Source organism: Ornithodoros turicata, chromosome 3, assembly GCF_037126465.1.
Source record: "Ornithodoros turicata isolate Travis chromosome 3, ASM3712646v1, whole genome shotgun sequence".
Classification (NCBI taxonomy): domain Eukaryota; kingdom Metazoa; phylum Arthropoda; class Arachnida; order Ixodida; family Argasidae; genus Ornithodoros; species Ornithodoros turicata.
In genome coordinates this window covers 103,230,120-103,250,539 of record NC_088203.1, presented here as the reverse complement: position 1 = coordinate 103,250,539, position 20,420 = coordinate 103,230,120, and the positions used below count along the sequence as shown (strand labels likewise).

Below are 20,420 nucleotides of genomic sequence, written 5' to 3'. Positions count from 1 at the left end.
GTTCGTGGAATGACGTTCTCTTTCCCGATTTGTTATTTGCGAGTAGAAATTCAGTGTCACTGCAGGCAATTGCGGGTGTACCCACACTGCATCCGCAGGCAGTGCGGGTACACCCGCATCAGACGCCGCGAGCTGCAGTTCTGTGTACGAATCTACTTACCAGTGCACACCTGTAATTTATATAGAGATACCGAGTAACAGTATCACATCAGTATATGATACAGGATTGGTCCTTCCCCACTAAGAGATATTTGAAAACAAACAACCTGTAGAAATATAGGTGAAAACACAAGCAAATAAAGAAGCAGAGCTATGTTGGTTTATTTGCACTACTAGTGAGCGTGACCAGGTATTTGATTGATGAGACGCAACTTGGGCATCTTTGAAAGGAGGGTATGTCTTCCCAGAATACATAATTCGGGTAATTATTACATTGCCACAGACAGAGGTTGGTCATGACCCACATAAAATTTGTCAACCAGTAATCTTGATCATTCACAGACATATTATTTGTATCTGTGCAAGTCTGCACTCGTTGACAAGGGGCTGGTTGACTCCCTCCTTGACCAATCGCAGTACTTCATTCTTGTGCTTGCCCCTTTACAATATGATTACTGTATAGCAGATATAATGTGACCTCTCTAATGAATAGGCCGTCTGGAGTACCAAGCCCAATCACCAGATGAAGCAGCTCTGACATCTGCTGCAAGAAATTTTGGATTTGTGTTTAAGGTAGCGAACAACATCAATCAATCAATCAATTTCAAACCTGAGATTAATCAGCTGCTGTAGTGTCTCCAACATCTGCGACGGGTGTGCGAATAATTCCTCGGATTTCTTTCAACAGAACCGTACTCCAAAAAGTATCACAATTGAAGTGTGGGGCAAGGAAGAGTCTTACGAGCTTTTTGGCATTCTAGATTTCAACAACGTCCGTAAACGTATGTCTGTAAGTACAGTCAATATGCTTGCCACAATCACTGCAGTAGCTTCATTGCATGCCGTGACTGTTACAGGTGATAGTTAAAAAGGACGGCAAGATGAAGCTGTACTGCAAAGGGGCCGATTCCGTAATTTTTGAGCGACTACACCCGAGCTCAGATGAGCTCAAAGCCATGACCACAGAGCATCTCAATGTGAGTGCTAGCTGAGCGTACTTTCAGCTGTAGCAGAAGGAAGAACCATATTCTCTGGTGCAACATGTGTAGAGCCTTAAGAACAAGGGTACACTGCCCCCCCCCCCCCCCCCCCCCCATCGTCACCGTCATTACCACCAGGTGGAAAAGGGCTCAAGTGGGCTAATTCAAAATATCTCGGGGGGACATTGGGGGGTGGGGGCAGGTCCCCCAAACTCACCTTGGAAAAGCGTGCAACGAAGAAGGCCGCCACTAGATACCCCATTGTTGCTGTTCCGGATCACTTCAGTGCGCTAAGTTTAGCCGCAAAATGTTTTTGTTGTTTCTGCGAATGAATCTAGTCTTTATATGTCCAAATAAAACGCGTATAACAACTTTCTGTGTCGTGTTTCACCTCTTGGTCCCGTTTTTAAACGTGTTGAGCGACCGGAAGGATCTAGTGCACGGCTGCGTGCATCACATAGCGTACCTGTCGTACCAGGCGCAGTCGTCCATTTCTCCTTCGGTGACTTGGCCTGGCTTGGATTGTGCTTCAACTGGATCTTTAGCGCGCTACAATCCAACGCAAGCCAACGTCTGGTAACAGTGGGGTATCTAAGGGTGGCCTCCGGCATTGCACACATCGGGATAGGAACAAATACATGGGAAAATGGCGACCTTGGGGGACCTGGGTGGGGGGGTGCGGGAGCCAACCAGGGGCTTGTCCCCCCTGAACTCCAAAACGTTCCGCCGCCCCTGGCTACTGCCACTAAAGAGTCACACAAAGCAATCAAAATGTGCTATCCCTTCTCATGAATCTGATGACCTTGCACGTTTCAGAAATTTGCGGGAGAAGGTCTCCGCACCTTGTGCCTTGCTTACAAAGATCTAGACGAGTCTTATTTCCAAGAGTGGTCTGATAGATATCACGAAGCTGCGTGAGTGTACCTCTGAAAAGATACATTTTGACGGTTTATATGGTCCGACGTGTCGAGTCCCATGTGAATGCCATCTGTTTTGCCCTCAGGACGTCGTTAAGTAACAGAGAAGAATTAGTGGACGAGGTGTATAATGAGATTGAACAAGAACTAATTCTTATTGGAGCAACAGCGATCGAGGACAAACTTCAAGACGGCGTACCCCAGGCTATCGCCAACATGGCCGCGGCTGGAATCAAGATCTGGGTACTCACTGGCGACAAGCAAGGTGCGCCTTAAAAGTTTTTGAGTATTCTTTTTTTAAAGAAGCTCTGGAAAGACCTTTTCAGTCAGAGCTGTAACCTTCGGTTTTATGCAGTGCTGAATATATTTGTTGTATTCTTAACATTTTCATATTAATGGTCCTTTTCCGGGAACGCGTATGCGCACGCGCAGCCGCCTGTAGGCGACCGCCATATTAGATGGCGTGAAATAATTCGACACTCCGCCGCTAAGGGCGACGTGAACATGGAAATGGTCCATTGTTGTATCATTATGGGGGAAAAAACTGAGCATGTTTAGCCTTTTTGTAATCATTGTAACTATTTAGCCAATATAGACCAATGGCATTTCTTTTTTGTGTGCTTAGGAACCTGTGTGACCTCATTATGTTCCTCTGTTTACAACGTTTGTTGGCGATTCTGGGGATAAGTAGTGCCCAAAGTTTTAGGGATTAACTCGATTCATCTCCGAATTCGCACCCCGAATTGAAGGGTGCCTCTTTAGGGTGAAACCCGATTTTTACCCAGCAAGTTGCTCTCGCTGAGACGTCTGTAGGAAAGCACACTGACTTGTTTGGCAGCAAATGCAGTTACATCACCATTTGTACCGAACCAGTACAGTTAGGTTGAGTAATTGAGCCCGATTTCGCCCCGAATTTAGTGTACTGGAAGTTTTTCCACCCGAATTTGCGTGAATTTAGAGCACATGTTTATTTATCTGATTTTTGTCCCTCAAATTTTAGAAAGAAATAGTATTTCCCGAAAACTTCAGGCTCTAGGTATAAGGTGTGTTGCATCACTTGTCGCTCATGATCGCAGCCTTGAATTATTATTAAATTATTTTTTAATTAAACTACTTAATTAAATTATTTTTAAATTAAATCACATTAATGAAATTATTAGCAGCACTTGCCTTGTCATTGTGCTCCAGACAGTCCCACAGTGCTCTGGACACAGGGGCTCCAAAAGATGAGGGACAGCTGCTTCCCCCTGCTCTCAGGCTGGGGAGGGCCAGAGGAGACACTTGCAATGCAATAAGCCTCTTGCAAAATGGAGAGCCCCTGCTTCCAAAAGACTTGTTTGTTTTGAAAGACTAGTCTTCTTAGAACCCTATGCTAGCCTTCCTGCTGAAGGACATTTCTATGTAACGAGGAGCATGTCTCGGGAGGGCTTCTGATCTCTCACTGGACGCAAGGCCTGCTTTGTCACAAATTTCCTCCCTCTCCATCTTACCATGGGCTTCCTGTATGCCGCGCGAATTTTGTGACATGACAGGTCTGACGTCTTATGATTAGAGCCTGAAGTTTTCGGGAAATATTTTTTTCTAAATTCGGGGGGGTAAAAATCGGGTAAATAAACGTGTGCACTAAATTCATGTGAATTCGGTTGAAAAAACTTCCAGTGTGCTAAATTCAGGGAGAAATCAGGCTCAGTTACTCAAACTAACTGTAATGGTTTGGTACAAATGGTGATGTAAATGCATTTGCTGCCAAACAAGTAAGTTAATGCATTCCTACAGACATCCCAGTGAGGGGAATTTGCAGGGTAAAAATCGGGTTTCACCCTAAAGGGTGAACCTCCAATTCGGGGTGCAAATTTGGGGAAGAATCGGGTAAAACCCTAAAACTTCAGGCTCTACTTATGATATGTCGCAACTCTGCGACAAACTGCATTAGAATGTGGCACCTTTCGACAAGATCTCCTATCCCGGTTTCTCAACCTTGAACGTTTTCTCTGCACGAACAGAGACAGCAATAAACATAGGCTACTCGTGCCACCTCCTGACTGACGACATGATCGACATCTTCATCGTCGACGGTGTGGAGCACGAAGAGGTCTACAAGCAGTTGAGCACGTTCCGCGAGAGCATTGCGGGAGTCCTGGCTCATGGCCACAGGGAAGGAGACTGTGCCGTCGTCCGTTTCGACGACGAGGACCCGGACGAAATGAATCCATGTTGGGACCAAGGGGAGGGCTTCGGTGGATTTGCACTCATCGTCAACGGTCACAGCCTCGTAAGTTCCTCTTTCAACATGGAGATTTATTTTCATTTCCTAACTCAGAGTGCTGTGTTCTTGTTTCTTATTTTAAAGTACCCTTTTGCAAGGAAACTTAATTCAGGTTGCATATTTTGTGTCTCTCGGTAGCATTAGGATGGTGTAAGTATATCAGGATTGTACCCTGAGAACGGTTGCCATGAATCGTATGAAAGTACCGCCCGTCACTCATGAAAGGAGAGAGCTGATTTGGAGAGCTGTTTGTGAAAGTTAAGTTTCGCTGTTGTAGGTGCATGCTCTGGGGGAAGACATGGAATTGCTCTTCCTCGAAGTAGCCAGCCGCTGTAAAGCTGTGATATGCTGTCGTGTGACACCCCTGCAAAAGGCGCTTGTTGTGGACCTTGTCAAAAGGAACAAGAAAGCTGTCACATTAGCGATTGGTGACGGTGCCAATGACGTCAGCATGATCAAAAGTGAGTGCAGTTCGACTGTACTTTAGAGAGTATTTACATTGTAAGACGTACTTCACACTGTAGTAGTTCCAGCCTCATGAGATATTGACCGTGTGTTCTGACTGTGCTTTCTGTTGTGTTATCAATGTGCCAAGTGCTTCATACGCATGTGACAGCGTTTATGAAAGACCTGGAAAAGGGGAGATGTGCAGAGGGTGAATTCACAGCAGGGAGAACTGCAGAGAGGTCCTGCTAGTTTATACATAGAGCCTGAAGTTTTAGGGTTTAACCTGATTCTCCCCCGAATTTGCACCCCGAATTGAAGGGTGCCTCTTTAGGGTGAAACCCGATTTTTTTCCCCCCGGCAAATTGCTCTCACTGAGACGTCTGTAGAAATGTACACTAACTTGTTTGGCAGCAAATGAGGGGGGTCCCCGAAATCCGCCATTAAGAATAAACGTTTAAGAATAAAACATTCAAGAATAATCCGCTTAAAAAATACACGGATGAAAATATATCTCCTAAAATAAACCGCTTACTATCCCCGCTTAAAGATCACCGTTTAATAATCCACCATTAAAAATAAACTGTTTCAAAATCCCCTCACCATCTAGCACGGAGGCGGACTGATTGCAATTTACGCCGGGTTATATCATGTTATGTTAGGTTAGTTTAGTTTGGTTTCGGTTAGTTGGGGATAGTTTAGGCTAGTTTGGTTCTGTGAAGTTAGTTTAACCCCCTTGCTTGCAGTTCACCTTGATTTGGGCCATACCACATGACTCTAGCAACTGTAGGGTGGATTTGGGGGGATTCTGAAACGATTTATTTTTAACGATATATTCTTAACCGTGGATTCCTTAGCGTTTATATTTAAACGGGGATATTTCGGCGATTATTCTTGTGCGTTTAGTGTTAAGCGTATATTCTGGGAGATATATTTTTAACAGTGGTTACTTACGTGTTTGTTTTTGAAAGATTATTTTTAATGGTTTCAAACGGGATACACCCGCAAATGCAGTTACATAACCGTTTGTACCAAACCAGTACAGTTAGATTTGAGTAACTGAGCCTGATTTCTCCCCGAATTTAGCATACTGGAAGTTTTTTTGTTTTTTTAACCCAAATTCGCATGAATTTAGAGCACACGTTTATTTACCCGATTTTTACCCTCCGAATTTAGAAAAAAGATATTTCCCAAAAACTTCGGGCTCTACTTATACTCTGCCGTACTTTATTTATTGGAAGTCGTGCCAATGTGATACAACGAGTAACGTGTCGACTTCACCGACTGGCTTTACAGATTATTTCTTTCTTTCATTTTTCTTAGGCACGGGGGCTGTAAGTGTTGCGTTTTTTCATTTATATATATGTTATCAGTGTTACCCTGAGCACTTCCATATCTGACAATATCAATCTAACCTGAGAGGTTAAAAAGCGTGCAAGTAGCTTTTCCGCTGCACTTCTTGGAAGTGTAGTACTCATTCGAATAAACTTCAACAGTGGCCCATATTGGTGTTGGGATCAGTGGACAAGAGGGGATGCAAGCTGTGCTGGCATCTGACTTCTCGATAGCGCAGTTCCGTTTTCTGGAACGGCTATTGCTTGTGCACGGGCGGTGGTCGTACTTCCGCATGTGCAGGTTCCTACGTTACTTCTTCTACAAGAACTTTGCCTTCACTCTATGCCATTTCTGGTTTGCCTTTTTCTGTGGATTCTCTGCACAGGTAAGCCATCTTGAATATCCTCATTCAACCAAGTTTTTGTGCCAAACAATATATATAAGTAGGGCCTGACTTTTTCAGGTTATATTTTCCAGCAAAATAGAGGGGGGGGGGGGGTAAATATGGGGTCATATTTTGCTTCAATAGTTTGGGTGTAATCGGGTTGAACTGAACCTGACTCAATCTAATTCTGGCTGAATCCGGTTGGATCAGGCGTAAATCTTTGGTTTACTCTGTGTAATACACATGACACACCAGTAGACACAGCGTATCAATATTTAGTCTATGCATCTAAGAGGCAGGGTCTCTGTTTTGACAGTTTGTATTAGCATATTTATGCACTTACAATGATAGTTTTTTTTTTTTTTCAAAGTTGTGTGTTAGTTGTGATGACTTCGGATTCCCCTGGTCCAGCAGTTTTCAGGGAAATACCTGGCTAAACTCTGTTTTTCCTGATTTTGAATCGGGAGGTAAATATCGGGCATAATAGGGTATAACCCTAAAAAGTCTGGCCCATTATATAAGTCTTACACATATCAGTCATGAAAGAACTGATGTTCTGAGGCTGGAACAACATAGAAGGGACAAATACATACAAGCCTCAATTTGCCTAAGAAATATCGAACCTTTTCAGTGACTTTCATTTTTCATCATCTTTCATATCAGTCATCGCTATATCGCTAACAGATAACAAACTTCGGAAGTTTAATACAAGACTAGATGGCAGAAGCGTTTGTGATTGTCAACACATTGATGGATTACCTGCGATATTTGGATGAGAAACAACCGGGCTGTCACCTTCTGGTGCTACAGCTGTATTTTTTTGTTGTCATTCGTCCGACCTGCCAATATGGTGGCCTTAAAATGCACTGCTACCAGTCAGATGAGAGGAGTTTTATACACGTGAACAAGAAGAAAATTTGAACTGTTGAGTCTGTGTACCTCAGATCCTATCCATCGGACATGTTTTGTCATATGCATGTATGCCTCAGCGATTAAAATATGTAAAACTTTGTAGCTCTTGCAATAGATGCTGTTTTACTGATGACGTCTTCTTTCTTTTCTTTTTTTTTGCTTGCAGACACTTTATGACCCAGTATTCATATCTTTCTACAATGTTTTCTACACTTCTCTGCCGGTACTTGCTCTAGGGGTCTTCGATCAGGTAGGGCTTTATAATTATTCACAGTACAAGACCCATATTTGTATATTTGTACTCAAATACAGTAACTAGATCTGATCAGGGCAGCACTTGTGACTGTTGAAAGAGCTTTTGTCATATTTTTGCAGCAAGTCATATTTGGGGACATCACCCGATTGTTTGTCTGTTTTCTTTTATATTGAGAGACAGCTTTAATTATTGTAATATTTACTCGTTACTCTTCATTATTATAGCGGTACAAAATGTGCACGCAAATATTTCCCTGCCTGCAGAGTCCTAGTTCACACTTATTGTTTATAATTAGAGCCTGAAGTTTTTGGGAAATGTTTATTTCTAAATTTGGGGGGTAAAAATCGGGGTAAATAAACATGGGCACTAAATTCATGCAAATTCGAGTGAAAAAAACTTCCAGTACACTAAATTTGGGGAGAAATCGGACTCTATTACAAACAAACTGTACTGGTTTGGTACAAACGGTGATGTAACTGCATTTGCTGCCAAACGAATAGTTATTGCATTCCTACATACGTCCCAGTGAAGGCAATTTGCCGGGTAAAAATCGGGTTTCACCCTAAAGTGTCAACCTTCAATTCGGGGAAGAATCGGGTAAAACCCTAAAACTTTAGGCTCTATTTATAATTGTAAGAGCTTATAATTGTGAATGGTTATAGCTCTATAACCTTTCATCACAACACAGAGCCTAACCTGAGAACGATTTGTACCATGCAGGATGTTAACGACGTCAACTCTATCCGTTACCCCAAGCTCTACACGCCGGGACACCTCAACCTCCTCTTCAACAAAGTGGAGTTTCTTAAAAGTGTGGCACATGGAGTGATCACTTCATTTGTGTTGTTTTTCATCCCCTACGGTGCATTCAGTAATAGCATTGCACCCGACGGCGCCAATCTGGATGGTCATCAGCTCTTCGGCACGGCTGTCTCAACAATATTGGTGATTGTCGTGAATGCGCAGGTACGGACATTATGTCTCTGTGGTCATTTTGGGCGCAGCAGTTTGTTTGAGTCCTTAATTGCTGTTCATGTGTGTTTATGTTGCATCCACACATTTCAAAGCAAAAACTTTGTAGAGCCACGTGACACCACATGCAGTTCCCAGATTGTGCATGCATAGGGCCTGACTTTTTCGGGTTAAACCCGTATCCGCCCGATATTTACCCCCCGAACGAAATCTGTAAAATTTGGGTTTAAACCCGAATCTACCCGAAAACATCCGGGTCGTGTGGCACGCTCATAAGTGTGCATTAAAATAAAGTTTGATAACGTTGCTAAACATTAGTTTCATGTTAAGACAAATTTTTATTAAGCAAAAAAAAAATCACCTGAATACACACGAATTCCTGACAACAGAATATGCCGTAACGGGATTTAACCCGAATACACCCGAATTTTCAAATAAAAAATATCACCCGATATTTACCCCACCGAATTTGGCCAAAAATAAAACCCGAAAAAGTCAGGCCCTATGCATGCAGTATGCCAAGATTGTGTAGCAGTCAGAGTAACAATGAAGAAAAAAAAAAGGCTTTCAACAAAAATTTGATGGAATTTTAAAGAGATTTACAAAGTTTTTACCGCGAATGGTGGCCCTATAAAGCCACTGCATTTAAACGCGTCTGGCACAACGCCGAAACATACAGCCAATTCCTGGACTTAATAAACTAAAGCCGGTATAATTTTGTGTTGCCCTTACTTATCTCTTTTTTCAATAAGAAATTAGTTCATTATCGCGGGAAAATAGGGGGATGGGACAGGGAAAAGGTAACCCATTGAAGCCCTGCCATAATAATATGTATTTGACCACATCTAATGCGGATCCATGTATAATGTGAAGTATAGTGCGAAAAGCTACTGTGAACCCGCAAATAGCGGATAAACTCCAGTCTTCGGACAACTAAAGGCCTTCCGTGTAGACGCACAGAAGAACAGCGATCTCCGCTGCTGACGCCAACGACGGATGCTCGACCAGTTCATGCCAAACTTGCAGGATGCAGAAATGTTGTTGGAAGCTTCACCTTCCAATATAGCTTCTCTTTCGAATTTCACAGTGTTCGCAGCACTTTCAATTTGCTTTCGGTTTTGCCAATGCTCGTGTCCAAAGCAGCCGAGCACCCACTAACACGTGCGAAAGAGCGCCACGCTTCCCTTTCACCCTTTGTCGGTGCTTTGTCGGTGCTTTGTCAGTGCCCAGTTTCCCCCCTCGTGTGGGGTGTCAATGTAACCTTCTTTCTTCGCAGCTTTGCGCTCAAACTACGAGCCGTCAGAAAAGAGGTGGAGCCAGGGGCTCATTTTCACGGATCTTCGGCGAATTGATTTCAGCAATTGCCATTGCATTACGAGTGGGATTATGTGCTATACCGAGTAATATGACCAAGGGGAACCCATTTCCGCAAAGAAAACGTTAGGTTGCCTTGGGAAATTTCGGAGTTCAATTCAAGAAATTAACTTTCCATCGATGGAAATGAAATAAAAAGGTTACCAATATGTGGCAAAAGTTATTGGCAGAAAAAAATCCCTTGACCGCATGTCTCTCCGGGGCCTACGTTTTTTACTATGAATTTCTATCATGGTTGGTGGACCACCATGTAATATGACCCCATCTATAAGGGCTCATTTTCGAGATAAAAACCTCACATTATATGTGGTCAGGTACGGTATAATATACTGTAAATGTATTTTTATTTGCTATGTATTAATTTTCGTGAATTTCGCGACTGCTTAAAGTCGCAAAAAATTGTACTCGCGAACACAGCTTGACGTTTGTCCCGCGAAAGGCAACAGCCCTGGAATCGCGAAATTAAATACTCGCGAATAACTTTGCAAATGACTGAATGCGCAATTCACGAAAATTAATACATCGCGAATAAAAGTATGTTTACAGCAGTGATGGCCACTAACTACTTTTACAGTAGTTTAACTATAACTACTAACTACTTTGTGACAGAGTAGTTTAACTAGTACTTCAACTACTTTAACTACTGCAGTGTAGTTTAACTACATCTATAACTGCTTAACGTTGTCCATCCACACCGATTTCATTCTATAGCGTTCTTAGACCCCTAAATATGAATCACAAGCAGCGATAAAAGTGAAAATTTAGTACACATGCACGACACAATTGCTCTGCACCTCCGTTCTAATCAAACAAGTAGCTCAAGGTCAAAGTCGGAAGCACAGTCGTGCCGTAAAGCTTGCGGCAAAATCTGAAGTAGTTGGCGCCTGCAGTAACCTAACTACTGTAGTCAACTACTTGAAATAGTAGTTTAACTAGTAGTTGCACACTACATTTCTGCAAGTAGTTGATAACTACTTTTTAACTACAATCAGGTAGTTTAACTACATGTAGTTAACTGCTGGCCATCACTGGTTTACAGTATACAGAAGAACCCTGTTATTGTAACTGCACTTTTAGTAGAAACCTGGTTATTGTAAATGCAAGTGCTGTTCCCAACTGAATTATCACACCTTCTGTGACAACAACTCAGAATACCGGTTAGGGCAAAAGTTATTCAGCATTGTCGATGCCTCGCGAGGCATGGGAGAGAGAGAAACAGACCAAAAACAGGCGTGGGAGAACTCGGTTTAGTGGGGGCGCTGCATGTGCCGCCATTGCCGCCGCCTTCAATCACTTCAGTGGCGCCTCTGCACGTTTGTGTTAGTGTCAGTTCTAGTGGAGAAGAGGAAGTAAGAAGTGATGCAATTACCAGTGCAATTACCTATAGCAACCTTTTTTTAATCGCACATGAGTGATTTTGCCAGCATTACGGTTTTTGTTCTGAGCCTGATAAACCATTAATTCATTTTCACTGCCTTTTTGTATCCTTTATGAGGATTTTAAAGGATCTTTTAGGTGTTCTCGATATAATAAAACTCGCGATATAATAAATCTATTGGCTTGGTCCTGACCACTTTACTACAGAAGGGTTCTACGTTGTGTTTTTTTTCTTACACACGTGGCAACTTTTTTCTTTGTTTCTATAGTCCCCCTGACATATATGTCAAGGGTGTAGCTAGGGGTGCAACTTTACAACTTTTTACGGAGGAAATGGCCCGGGGTCTGAAATGGCGAACGTGCCACTTTTCACTAATTTCCTGGAGAATTTTGAGATTTTTAACCATTTTTAGGGACATTCCCTTGTCTGCTACTTGATATCGCTAGCAGGGAAGAGGCTGTGAGATGTGCACATGAAAAACTCACCTCACGCATGGGCTAGAATATTAAAAGTCTGACACGTATCTGCATGTGCATGTGTCAGTGTGTACATGTTTTGCTAAGCTAATGCTGCTAAAGGTCTGAGACCTGTAGAGCCTTCACATGTAGCTTTTCCACAACTCTGTTTATTTTTAAACGTAATAAAGGGCCATGTATGTATGCAGATTGCTTTGGACACTGCTTATTGGACCATCTTCAACCACATAGTGATCTGGGGCTCCGTAGCGTTCTTCTTTGCTATGACGCTATTCATCAACTCGGACTTCATCAACAACGCCTTTATGGGTTCCTTGCGGATGACCCTGGGCTCTGCACAGTTCTGGTTCGTCACATTCTTGACAGTGACCGTGCTGCTGCTTCCTGTCATAGCCTTCCGCTTCTTCTACGTCGATGTGTTCCCAACATTGTCGGACCGTGTAAGGCTCAAGCAGCGACGTGCTAGGTTTGTATTACATAACAAACATATTATTTTGTGGAAATGAGACAACTTTTAGAAAGACATGCAATTTCTAGGGCTGTGCGAATATTCGACTTTTAGAATACGAATTGAATATTTTCAGTATTCGTATTCAATTCGATTCGACTATTTTATATTCGTGGCTTTCAAATAAATTGGATATCTTCGAATATTGAGTCCACGAGCCTTACGTGCTAAACCCATGCAGCGTTTTCCCAATGAGAGTACAGTGCAGCGGTGCATTCCATGCTCCGCAAAATCATCAAGCACGTCCACAAACGATTTCTCAACGGCTCCAAGGCTCAAGGATTTCTCAACGGCTCAACGCTCCTGCGGCCGTTCTTGGGCACATTAAACTCATTAATTCATTCATTCATTCTTTCTCGCCAGTCCGGCAGGGTGCACGTTTTCCGAAACCGCTCTTGGCAACGAGCCTCCATTAGCGAAAACGCATGCACTAGATTGCCGAAATTTTGCGGGACAAATCCATAAACATCCAGACTGCCAGTTGGTGAAGGCGGATGGGAGGGAGCACATAACACGCAAATCTTCCATATATCTATCCATCTGTCTATATAGATCAATATCAATCTATCCATATAGAACGCAACACGTGTGCAATCGCTCTCAGGGGTTGGTTTCGTTTCGCCGTTTTTGTGCGCGGGCTCATGTTGTGCTCTGATAAGTCGCCTCTCCTGTGGTTGATTGAGATACTCGAATGCTGCACCTGAATCGGAATCGGGATAGTCCAGTGGCATGCACACCGAACGCTGCGTGTGTGCTTCACAGCGTGTAAATATTCCAGACATCAAGTGCACTGTGTGCCCTTTGAGGAACTTTATAACGAGCTCACTTACACTGCGACAATTTTGAGGTGTACCCCACTCGTAGGGCACACCTGAAACTGTAGCGGTGTAAATTGTCTTGTTGGAGTGGCAGCCACTTTGTCCTTTCATGGTGGATGCGTCCCTATTTCTGTGATTACCAAATGTGGCTGTATATGTGCTTTATGGGCACATTGCTGTAAACAGGGCTGCCTGAAGTCATTATTCAATTCGATATTTGAAGTCAAATATTTGCAATGTTTGTTATTCAATTTGCATTTGGCATTTTTACTATTTGCACAGCCCTAGTGATTTCAGTGACTCTTGCCTAGCAACCAGCATAAGACCGATAATTAATGCAAGAACCCTCTATATTTGTGTGTATACTTTGTGGTTTGCAACACACATACTTTTTAGAACGGACCAGCCAAGACAATATACAAAAGAAAAATGATATTGTCTCATGTCCACATCAAACACCGCAAGACATCAAATGATATCGTTGTCTTGCTAACCACAAAACCTACACTTACGCTAGAACCTTGAAAGACGCTGTGCAAGCCCTCGGTGCAAGCTTGTCACCGTCAATTTTTATTTTTTTTTTTTATTGCAGGAGAGTGCTTCGCGGATCACGAGGTTCCGCGCCTCAGATGGGACGTGCTACGAGCGTTCGCAGAAGCAGACGACGCTCCGTTCGGTCCGGATATGCCTTTGCACACCAGGAAGGGTTTGGCCGACTCATCATGAGTGGAAAGATAATGCGGAGGGCCAAATCTGGCGGGAACTGGAGCAACACGTTGCACGTGCCACCAACATTACCCAACCAGCCGGACGAACCGTTGTCCTCGCGGGGCCGTTCAACGTCACCAACTGTTGTTGCGTGATTGGATGGGCCGAGTTTGGTGAGTAAGCTTCATTGTCTGTTCATGAACGAAAAGTGTGGAAGAAATTTAGTGTGTTTTGTGTGCCTGTTGGCTGTTGTGCACTTGCACATTGACAGCAGCTCATGGTTAGAGCCTGAAGTTTTAGGGTCTTACCCGATTCTTCCCAGAATTTGCACCCCGAATGGAAGGTTGCCTCTTTAGGGTGAAACCCGATTTTTACCCGGCAAATTGCCCTCACTGGGATGTCTGTAGGAATGCACTAACTTACTTGTTTGGCAGAAAAATTCAGTTACATCACCGTTTGTACCAAACATGTACAGTCAGTTTGAGTAACTGAGCCTGATTTCTCCCTGAATTTAGCATACTGGAAGTTTTTTCGCCCGAATTTGCATGAATTAAGTGCACATGTTTATTTACCCGATTTTTACCCCCCGAATTTAGAAACAAATATTACCGGAATTATTACCGGGATTAACGGAAGCTTTACGGAACCGTTGGACATGTGAGAACGCATTGCGTATAAAGTGAACATGCAAATGAAATATTTTCATGCTGCTGTTCCACTGTCTTTCGCTTTCATTGAAGTTCGCTCGTAAAAAATAAAGGGTCTAAGGCACCCACTCACTGCAAAGGCTCATAGTCTTCCCGACAGAACCCTCCCCCCCGCCCCCAAAACCTCGATACGTCCAAAGGTATACATAGAATGCTGTTTATTTTTCAGAGTGAGATCTAGAACTCTAGCGCGCCCATTGGTGTGCCCATCACAGTGCCCATGAGACTTTACAAAAGCGCAAGCACGACACAGCGTTGGGCCTCGAGGAGGTGTACCTTTTGCGTTTGGCGTATTTTAGCAAATGGTGGTGCCTTTCTGTGCGCAGTCAGATGTCCCACCTCGGCTGCCAGCGTTAGAGACCTTCTAGGTTGTTTCTAAATATATACCACTTTTGGAAACGTGTGATGGAAGATGGAAAAGAGGAAGTGCACTCGAGTGTGATTGTACAGTACCATGTGTGGGGATTTTGCGATGATTCTTTTGGGATGCTACACGTAGCTACCAAACGTGAGGTACAGCATTTTCAAGCATATGAGCCACAGCTCATACATGAAGAAAGGGGGAAGAAGAGTGGGGGGGGGGGATCAGTCGTAGTAACCAGAGGGCGCCACTGAAGGCAAAGATGGGATGCTAAGGTAAAAGGTACTAAAAACCAGGTCAACAAAAAACCTGAGAGAGAGAGAAAACAAAATCTATTGCAACTTGTTTTGCAATTTGTGTAACTTCTTTCTCTATGTAAGCTGTGGCTTAAATGTATAAAATTTTACTGCAAAATTGCAATTTGCAGGACCTTGTAACACACAAAAAGGTGTCAAGATTTACTGTCTTTAACTGGCCCAGGGCTCTGTTCACACGCGCCAACACATTCCAACAACACATGTCAAACCGAGAGATGGCGGGAATCGATCCGCCAAGTGGGGACCTTTCACACTTGGTGTCTTAGGCCAGTCACTACTGATGAGAACATGGGACACATCTCTTTCTGCTTCTAACTTCTCTGTAGTGGTTTTTCTCTCCTCAGGCCATGTACAAACTAGCAAACTTTACTACGTAATACGACAAATAATTTGGCACTCTGCAATATTTTAACGAAAACTCCATCCCTTTGTGAAAAAAAAAAGCACCATAAAATTCGTCTGAGACAGGACTGTCGAGTTGCCACAAGACGTTGGTGTACTTGGCGTATGTGAACATAGCCTCAAGGTGCTTATGTACGATAGCCTGGTCATCAATGATTCTGGTGCAGATTAACATCTACTAACCTGGAAAAACTATTTTTTATTAGAGAGAAAATATTTTTTATTGTGCATGTTGTGAAATGTAGTTAATGAAAAGAATGTACCGTCTTTCGATTTATGTTACCCCACCATAATCTCATAAAGAGGCAAACAGGTAGACCTCACATAGCTACATCTAAGTGTGCTGCGCTCCCTCTTCACCATACTAAGAAAGATAAATCCGAAGCATCACACAATTTCTAGGAAGATGCTGAAGAAATCAAATCGTCCACTCAGATGTACTCACCTGCTTATTTATAACATGCTTGTATTGTGTGACATATAATTGTGTTTGTGTAAATTGTAACATCTTTTGTGATGCATAGAAAGTGCGCTTGTTTGTGCACTGGCGCTTTCAAACTTGAGCTGGTGCCGGTGCATTTCTCTGCAGACATCACAATGAAGTGTATATAACGCGTGTAACATGTAAAAATCTTTTTTTTTAATCATATCACATGGTGTGTGTGTGTGTGTTTTAGGTTATGACACCTGAAAAATGGATTTTATAGAAACTTTTGGACGGTGGTTGCGTGAATTCTACATCATTTTTTCTGGAAAACGGTGCTTGGCAAAGCTTATACCTCAACTAACGCAAGGATGCACGAAAATGTTTCTCGCGCGAAACATTCATTCATGAAATTGTATTTGTACAGAAATTTAAGAAAGTTACACTCTGTGACCGGCAAAAGTGCAATCTTCAATCGGTTCCGCCCCCACAGTTTTATACGGCATGATTTTCATTGTCACTGATGAGGTCTGCGCCTGCAGATTTCATTTGCGTTTGTGCCTCCCTGTATCAAGGTGTTTATGTACAATTTATTACAAACAAGTCCTGTCTGATATTGTAGGTTGCTACATATTTGTGGAAAAACAGTGTAGCCCCTGCACTGTTTTTCTCGTGCTTCAGTACTTAACGCTGCATCTGTACACTGAGCTGTTATTTTTTGTTCTTGTTTTTGTAGGCAAACAACTCAAAGTGCAATTATTATCTCGGTTGCTTGATGTGCTGTCATGCAGAATTCAGATATGAACATAAGGAAGCATATAGTATTGTAGTTTTGTGATACCCATGACACTGCGAACCCCAAACATTTTCCATTTGTGTGTTCCAGGAAGAAAAACTGAGATATGTGTGAACGCAGCTACTTTTTCTGTGTGCTTCCCAGTGAATGATATTCATACCAGTGTAGTTGTAATGTGGATTATGGCTCCTTACTTGGACTGTGATGCATTGTTGGAGCATTTTAACATTCTTAGTATACTACAGGTGACCCATGTTTATGACTGCAAAATCCCTTGGTCCATTTGAAATCCTAGTTTGTTTTGCAGCAACGAATGATTCTGCAGATCTTAAAAAGTCCAGGTAAAAGTGCAGGTTCCTTGAACATGCGGTCAGAGAGTTAGACAGCACAACACATACAGCAACACTCACTGCAACACCCACTTCACGGACTCAAACTGTATTTTTCCTCATTCCCAAGGAAGTTATATGTGGACATATAGTTCACACCACCTGGCTTCCCTAATTCTCCTTACTACATTCTAATTTCCATGTCTCCATGGTGACATGGAAGATTCTCAAAAAAGAGGAAAAGACAAAACCTGAGGATGTGTGCAAAGGAGCAAGAAACAGTAGGATATTCAGAGAAGCCATCTATGCAGTTCGCTTGTAACACCTGAATTTTTATTGAACTGAATGCTGTCATTAGACTTAATCAGTTTACCATTTACATCAGATTGGCTAAGCACAATCTTTAACTGAATCTCTCGTGGTGTGAACGGACAATTTCAGTGCCTGCCTTAGGCATATTTCTAGTTACACGAAACATTAATGGGACTTAATAACAGATTATGGCATAATATGTTGCTGGATGTTGTCCATTTATATTGCTGTTCCCCCTTGCAACTACAACAGAGGAGACATATCCATACTAATCAGATATTTACAACATACAAATGCGGTGCTGAGGCGTCTTGTGTGTGGCAAGTGTAACGTTTAAACGAAAACTGTATATGTGTATGCACTTTCACGTGCGCAAACTACTAAGATTCATCCTGTTTCAAAAGAGTGCCTTAGCAAAGTAGATGTCAGTGTGTGCATGTGTGAGTGAACATCTGTGTGGGAGAGGAGGAGGATATTTTTCATCGCTACCATATCATCTTTGCAAGAAAGTGGGGTTAGGGACGCATGTTACTGCACTTGTTACGCGACTCTAAGTAAGTGCACAAGAATAAAGTTTAGAATATCATGTGGATGGTTTAACAGTGAAGGAACATTTCCCGTTACTTTTTGTAAAACACGGTGTGTTAAGCTACGGGTTACGGAACCTGCGTATATTTGACCTTGTGTGTACTGTGTAATGAGAAAGCATTTTTCTTCCAGCAGCTAGCATCAATCAAACAACAACAATTTTATTTTGTTGATGATTAATGCGGTGTTTCATCGCCATAGGCAATACTGTACCCGATTTCTCGCGGTTGTTCAGTTGATGAGCCTCGCAGTGAGGAGCGAGGTCTCAAAAAGATAGGTAGTTGGCACTAATCAGTTGGTCGTTTGGTTTATATAGTAATGTGTGCAGCAGGGGCATAGTGAGAAATTTCTTGGGGGGGGATGGAGGGGGCACAAAATAAAAATTTATATCTTTGCTCCCACATTTACGAGGCAAAATGGTGATCGCCAGCCAGTTGTGACCACATTTCTTGAGCGCTGCAGCGAATCAACCTGAGCTTCCAGGAAGAAATGGCACCGTACATACAAGGCGGCCTACATTTTGGGGGGGGGTCTCTATCCCCCCTAAGCCCCCACCCCACCCCCCTCCCATGCCCCTGGTGTGCAGCACAACCCTGTTTCACTTCAAAAAGTACAAATAAGCAGTTAGGCTGAACACTGAGAGGTTATATACTGTTGAAAATATATCTACCTATATCTTCACTAATTTTTAGTGCACCTCCCTGGTGATGGCCAATTTTTGTAACTGTGAAGTACGGTTAGTATACAAGTTTTTGACCTCAGTAACTTGGACGTTAGTTAATATTCAATTTTGTTTTTTGTTTTTTCATGAATTTAGCACAATTCAGATGCCAATCATTACTGTATTACCACACATTTCCCAGCATGCTGAGACATCAGACCAAAGGTGCCATTTCGAAGATCCGGCCCACCTCGCAAAATCCGGCATGCCGAGAAGTGCACGGTAACATGGTAACAAATTAAAAATCTTGCTGCTACTTTTTTAAGGTCATTGTTGTAATACACCCAAAGCATTTTTGTCCTGCGGCAGTTATGTGGTATGCTCATGGAGGAAGGAATGGGAGAGGACAGCCTGTTCCACCAGAATGTGAAGCCGAAATTGAGGGGCCAACCGTGTCGCTGCACCAATAATTTCTCGGATTTGGTTTTGCAGTTGTCTGCACGGCAGTTTACGGGGCATTTTTGGAATGCCTGGATTGGATTTTTGTCTTTGTAGCATGTCAAAAAGACTCCCAAAGTGGCATGTAAAGTGTTACACGGTCTCGATAAAAAACTCATCCCCAATTCGTGCATGACAACTTGCCCCCATGCTTTTCCTCTCGATTATCCTCAGGACACCACCTTCCCTTCTTCCTTCCATGAGTGTGCTAGCGAGTATTTGGACTAAACAACGTAATAATTCACTCTCAGCAATAACAACACATAGCTTTTGCCTGCTGAGAGCATTTGCTGCTCTAGGAAAGGCATCATATGTTTACTTTTTTTTAGCTGGCAGCGCTCACCTTAGAATGTTCTCTCAATCTATAGTACTAACTTGGTTTTCTGTGGGCATTATGGATTAACACCTCATCTAATCGCGACTGGTATTTTTGAGCTGAATTCACCTTGGTGCTACGAAAAATATGAAGATACCTTATTTTCATATTAAGCTTTGGAATGGGTTTTGCACGGTCTGTGTGTGTATGTCTTTTTATTTATTGCATCATAAGTGGAGTGCATATAATGTTGGGAAAAGAATGTTTGGATCTGTGTTCAAATAAATGTGGTACTTTTACCTGACCCATATTGAGTTATTTCCCAATTGAAATTGGCCGACGGCCGACTCTCGGCAGAAAGTCGGGGACCAGTTGGCAGCCAACTAAGTCGGCCAGCCAGTCATGTTCTAACGTCTGGCCAACGTTAACTGCCAACTACGTCGGCGAGGACCTGGCCAATGACGTTGGGCCAACAGCCCGTGCCGACGGGACGCCACCGTAGCTTGCCGTCAGTCGGTTACCGAACTCATCTTCACGTAGTACCAAGGTAAGTGGCCAATGATGTCTCTTTATGACGATTTCAATCAGTTCTCGGGGATGCGCATATTACCTTGAGACAGTCACGTAGACTCTGTTGTAGTCGTTGAAACTGTCACAGAAGAGCCATATATACACACCATATGAAAAAAGAGAAAGGGTCCTCTAACGTCCTCTATATGTTGCTTTGTGATAGGCAGAGCGAGGTTTGGCAAGCCGTCGGCCAGGGCAGATCTGTAGAAAGAAACGAGCTCGTTGGCCACTCACTATAACCAAGCACGGCT

The 20,420-nt window shown here is 42.9% G+C and overlaps 1 protein-coding gene across 3 annotated transcripts in view; it reads left to right on the top strand.

Annotated features, from left to right (window-relative positions):
* Positions 1 to 19,903, top strand: part of LOC135389049 (probable phospholipid-transporting ATPase IM) — a 75,450-nt gene extending 55,547 nt beyond the window's left edge. For all 3 annotated transcript variants that reach the window (XM_064618997.1, XM_064618998.1, XM_064618996.1), the window contains 13 exons: positions 653 to 732; positions 848 to 949; positions 1,017 to 1,136; positions 1,956 to 2,053; positions 2,143 to 2,321; positions 4,060 to 4,328; positions 4,600 to 4,783; positions 6,263 to 6,486; positions 7,565 to 7,648; positions 8,375 to 8,620; positions 12,043 to 12,320; positions 13,773 to 14,061; positions 14,765 to 19,903. In XM_064618997.1, the coding sequence (XP_064475067.1) occupies positions 653 to 732; positions 848 to 949; positions 1,017 to 1,136; positions 1,956 to 2,053; positions 2,143 to 2,321; positions 4,060 to 4,328; positions 4,600 to 4,783; positions 6,263 to 6,486; positions 7,565 to 7,648; positions 8,375 to 8,620; positions 12,043 to 12,320; positions 13,773 to 14,043 (2,135 nt within the window). In that variant the 3' untranslated portion in view covers positions 14,044 to 14,061; positions 14,765 to 19,903. The remainder of the gene's footprint in view (positions 1 to 652; positions 733 to 847; positions 950 to 1,016; positions 1,137 to 1,955; positions 2,054 to 2,142; positions 2,322 to 4,059; positions 4,329 to 4,599; positions 4,784 to 6,262; positions 6,487 to 7,564; positions 7,649 to 8,374; positions 8,621 to 12,042; positions 12,321 to 13,772; positions 14,062 to 14,764) is intronic.
* Positions 19,904 to 20,420: the final 517 nt, after the last annotated feature.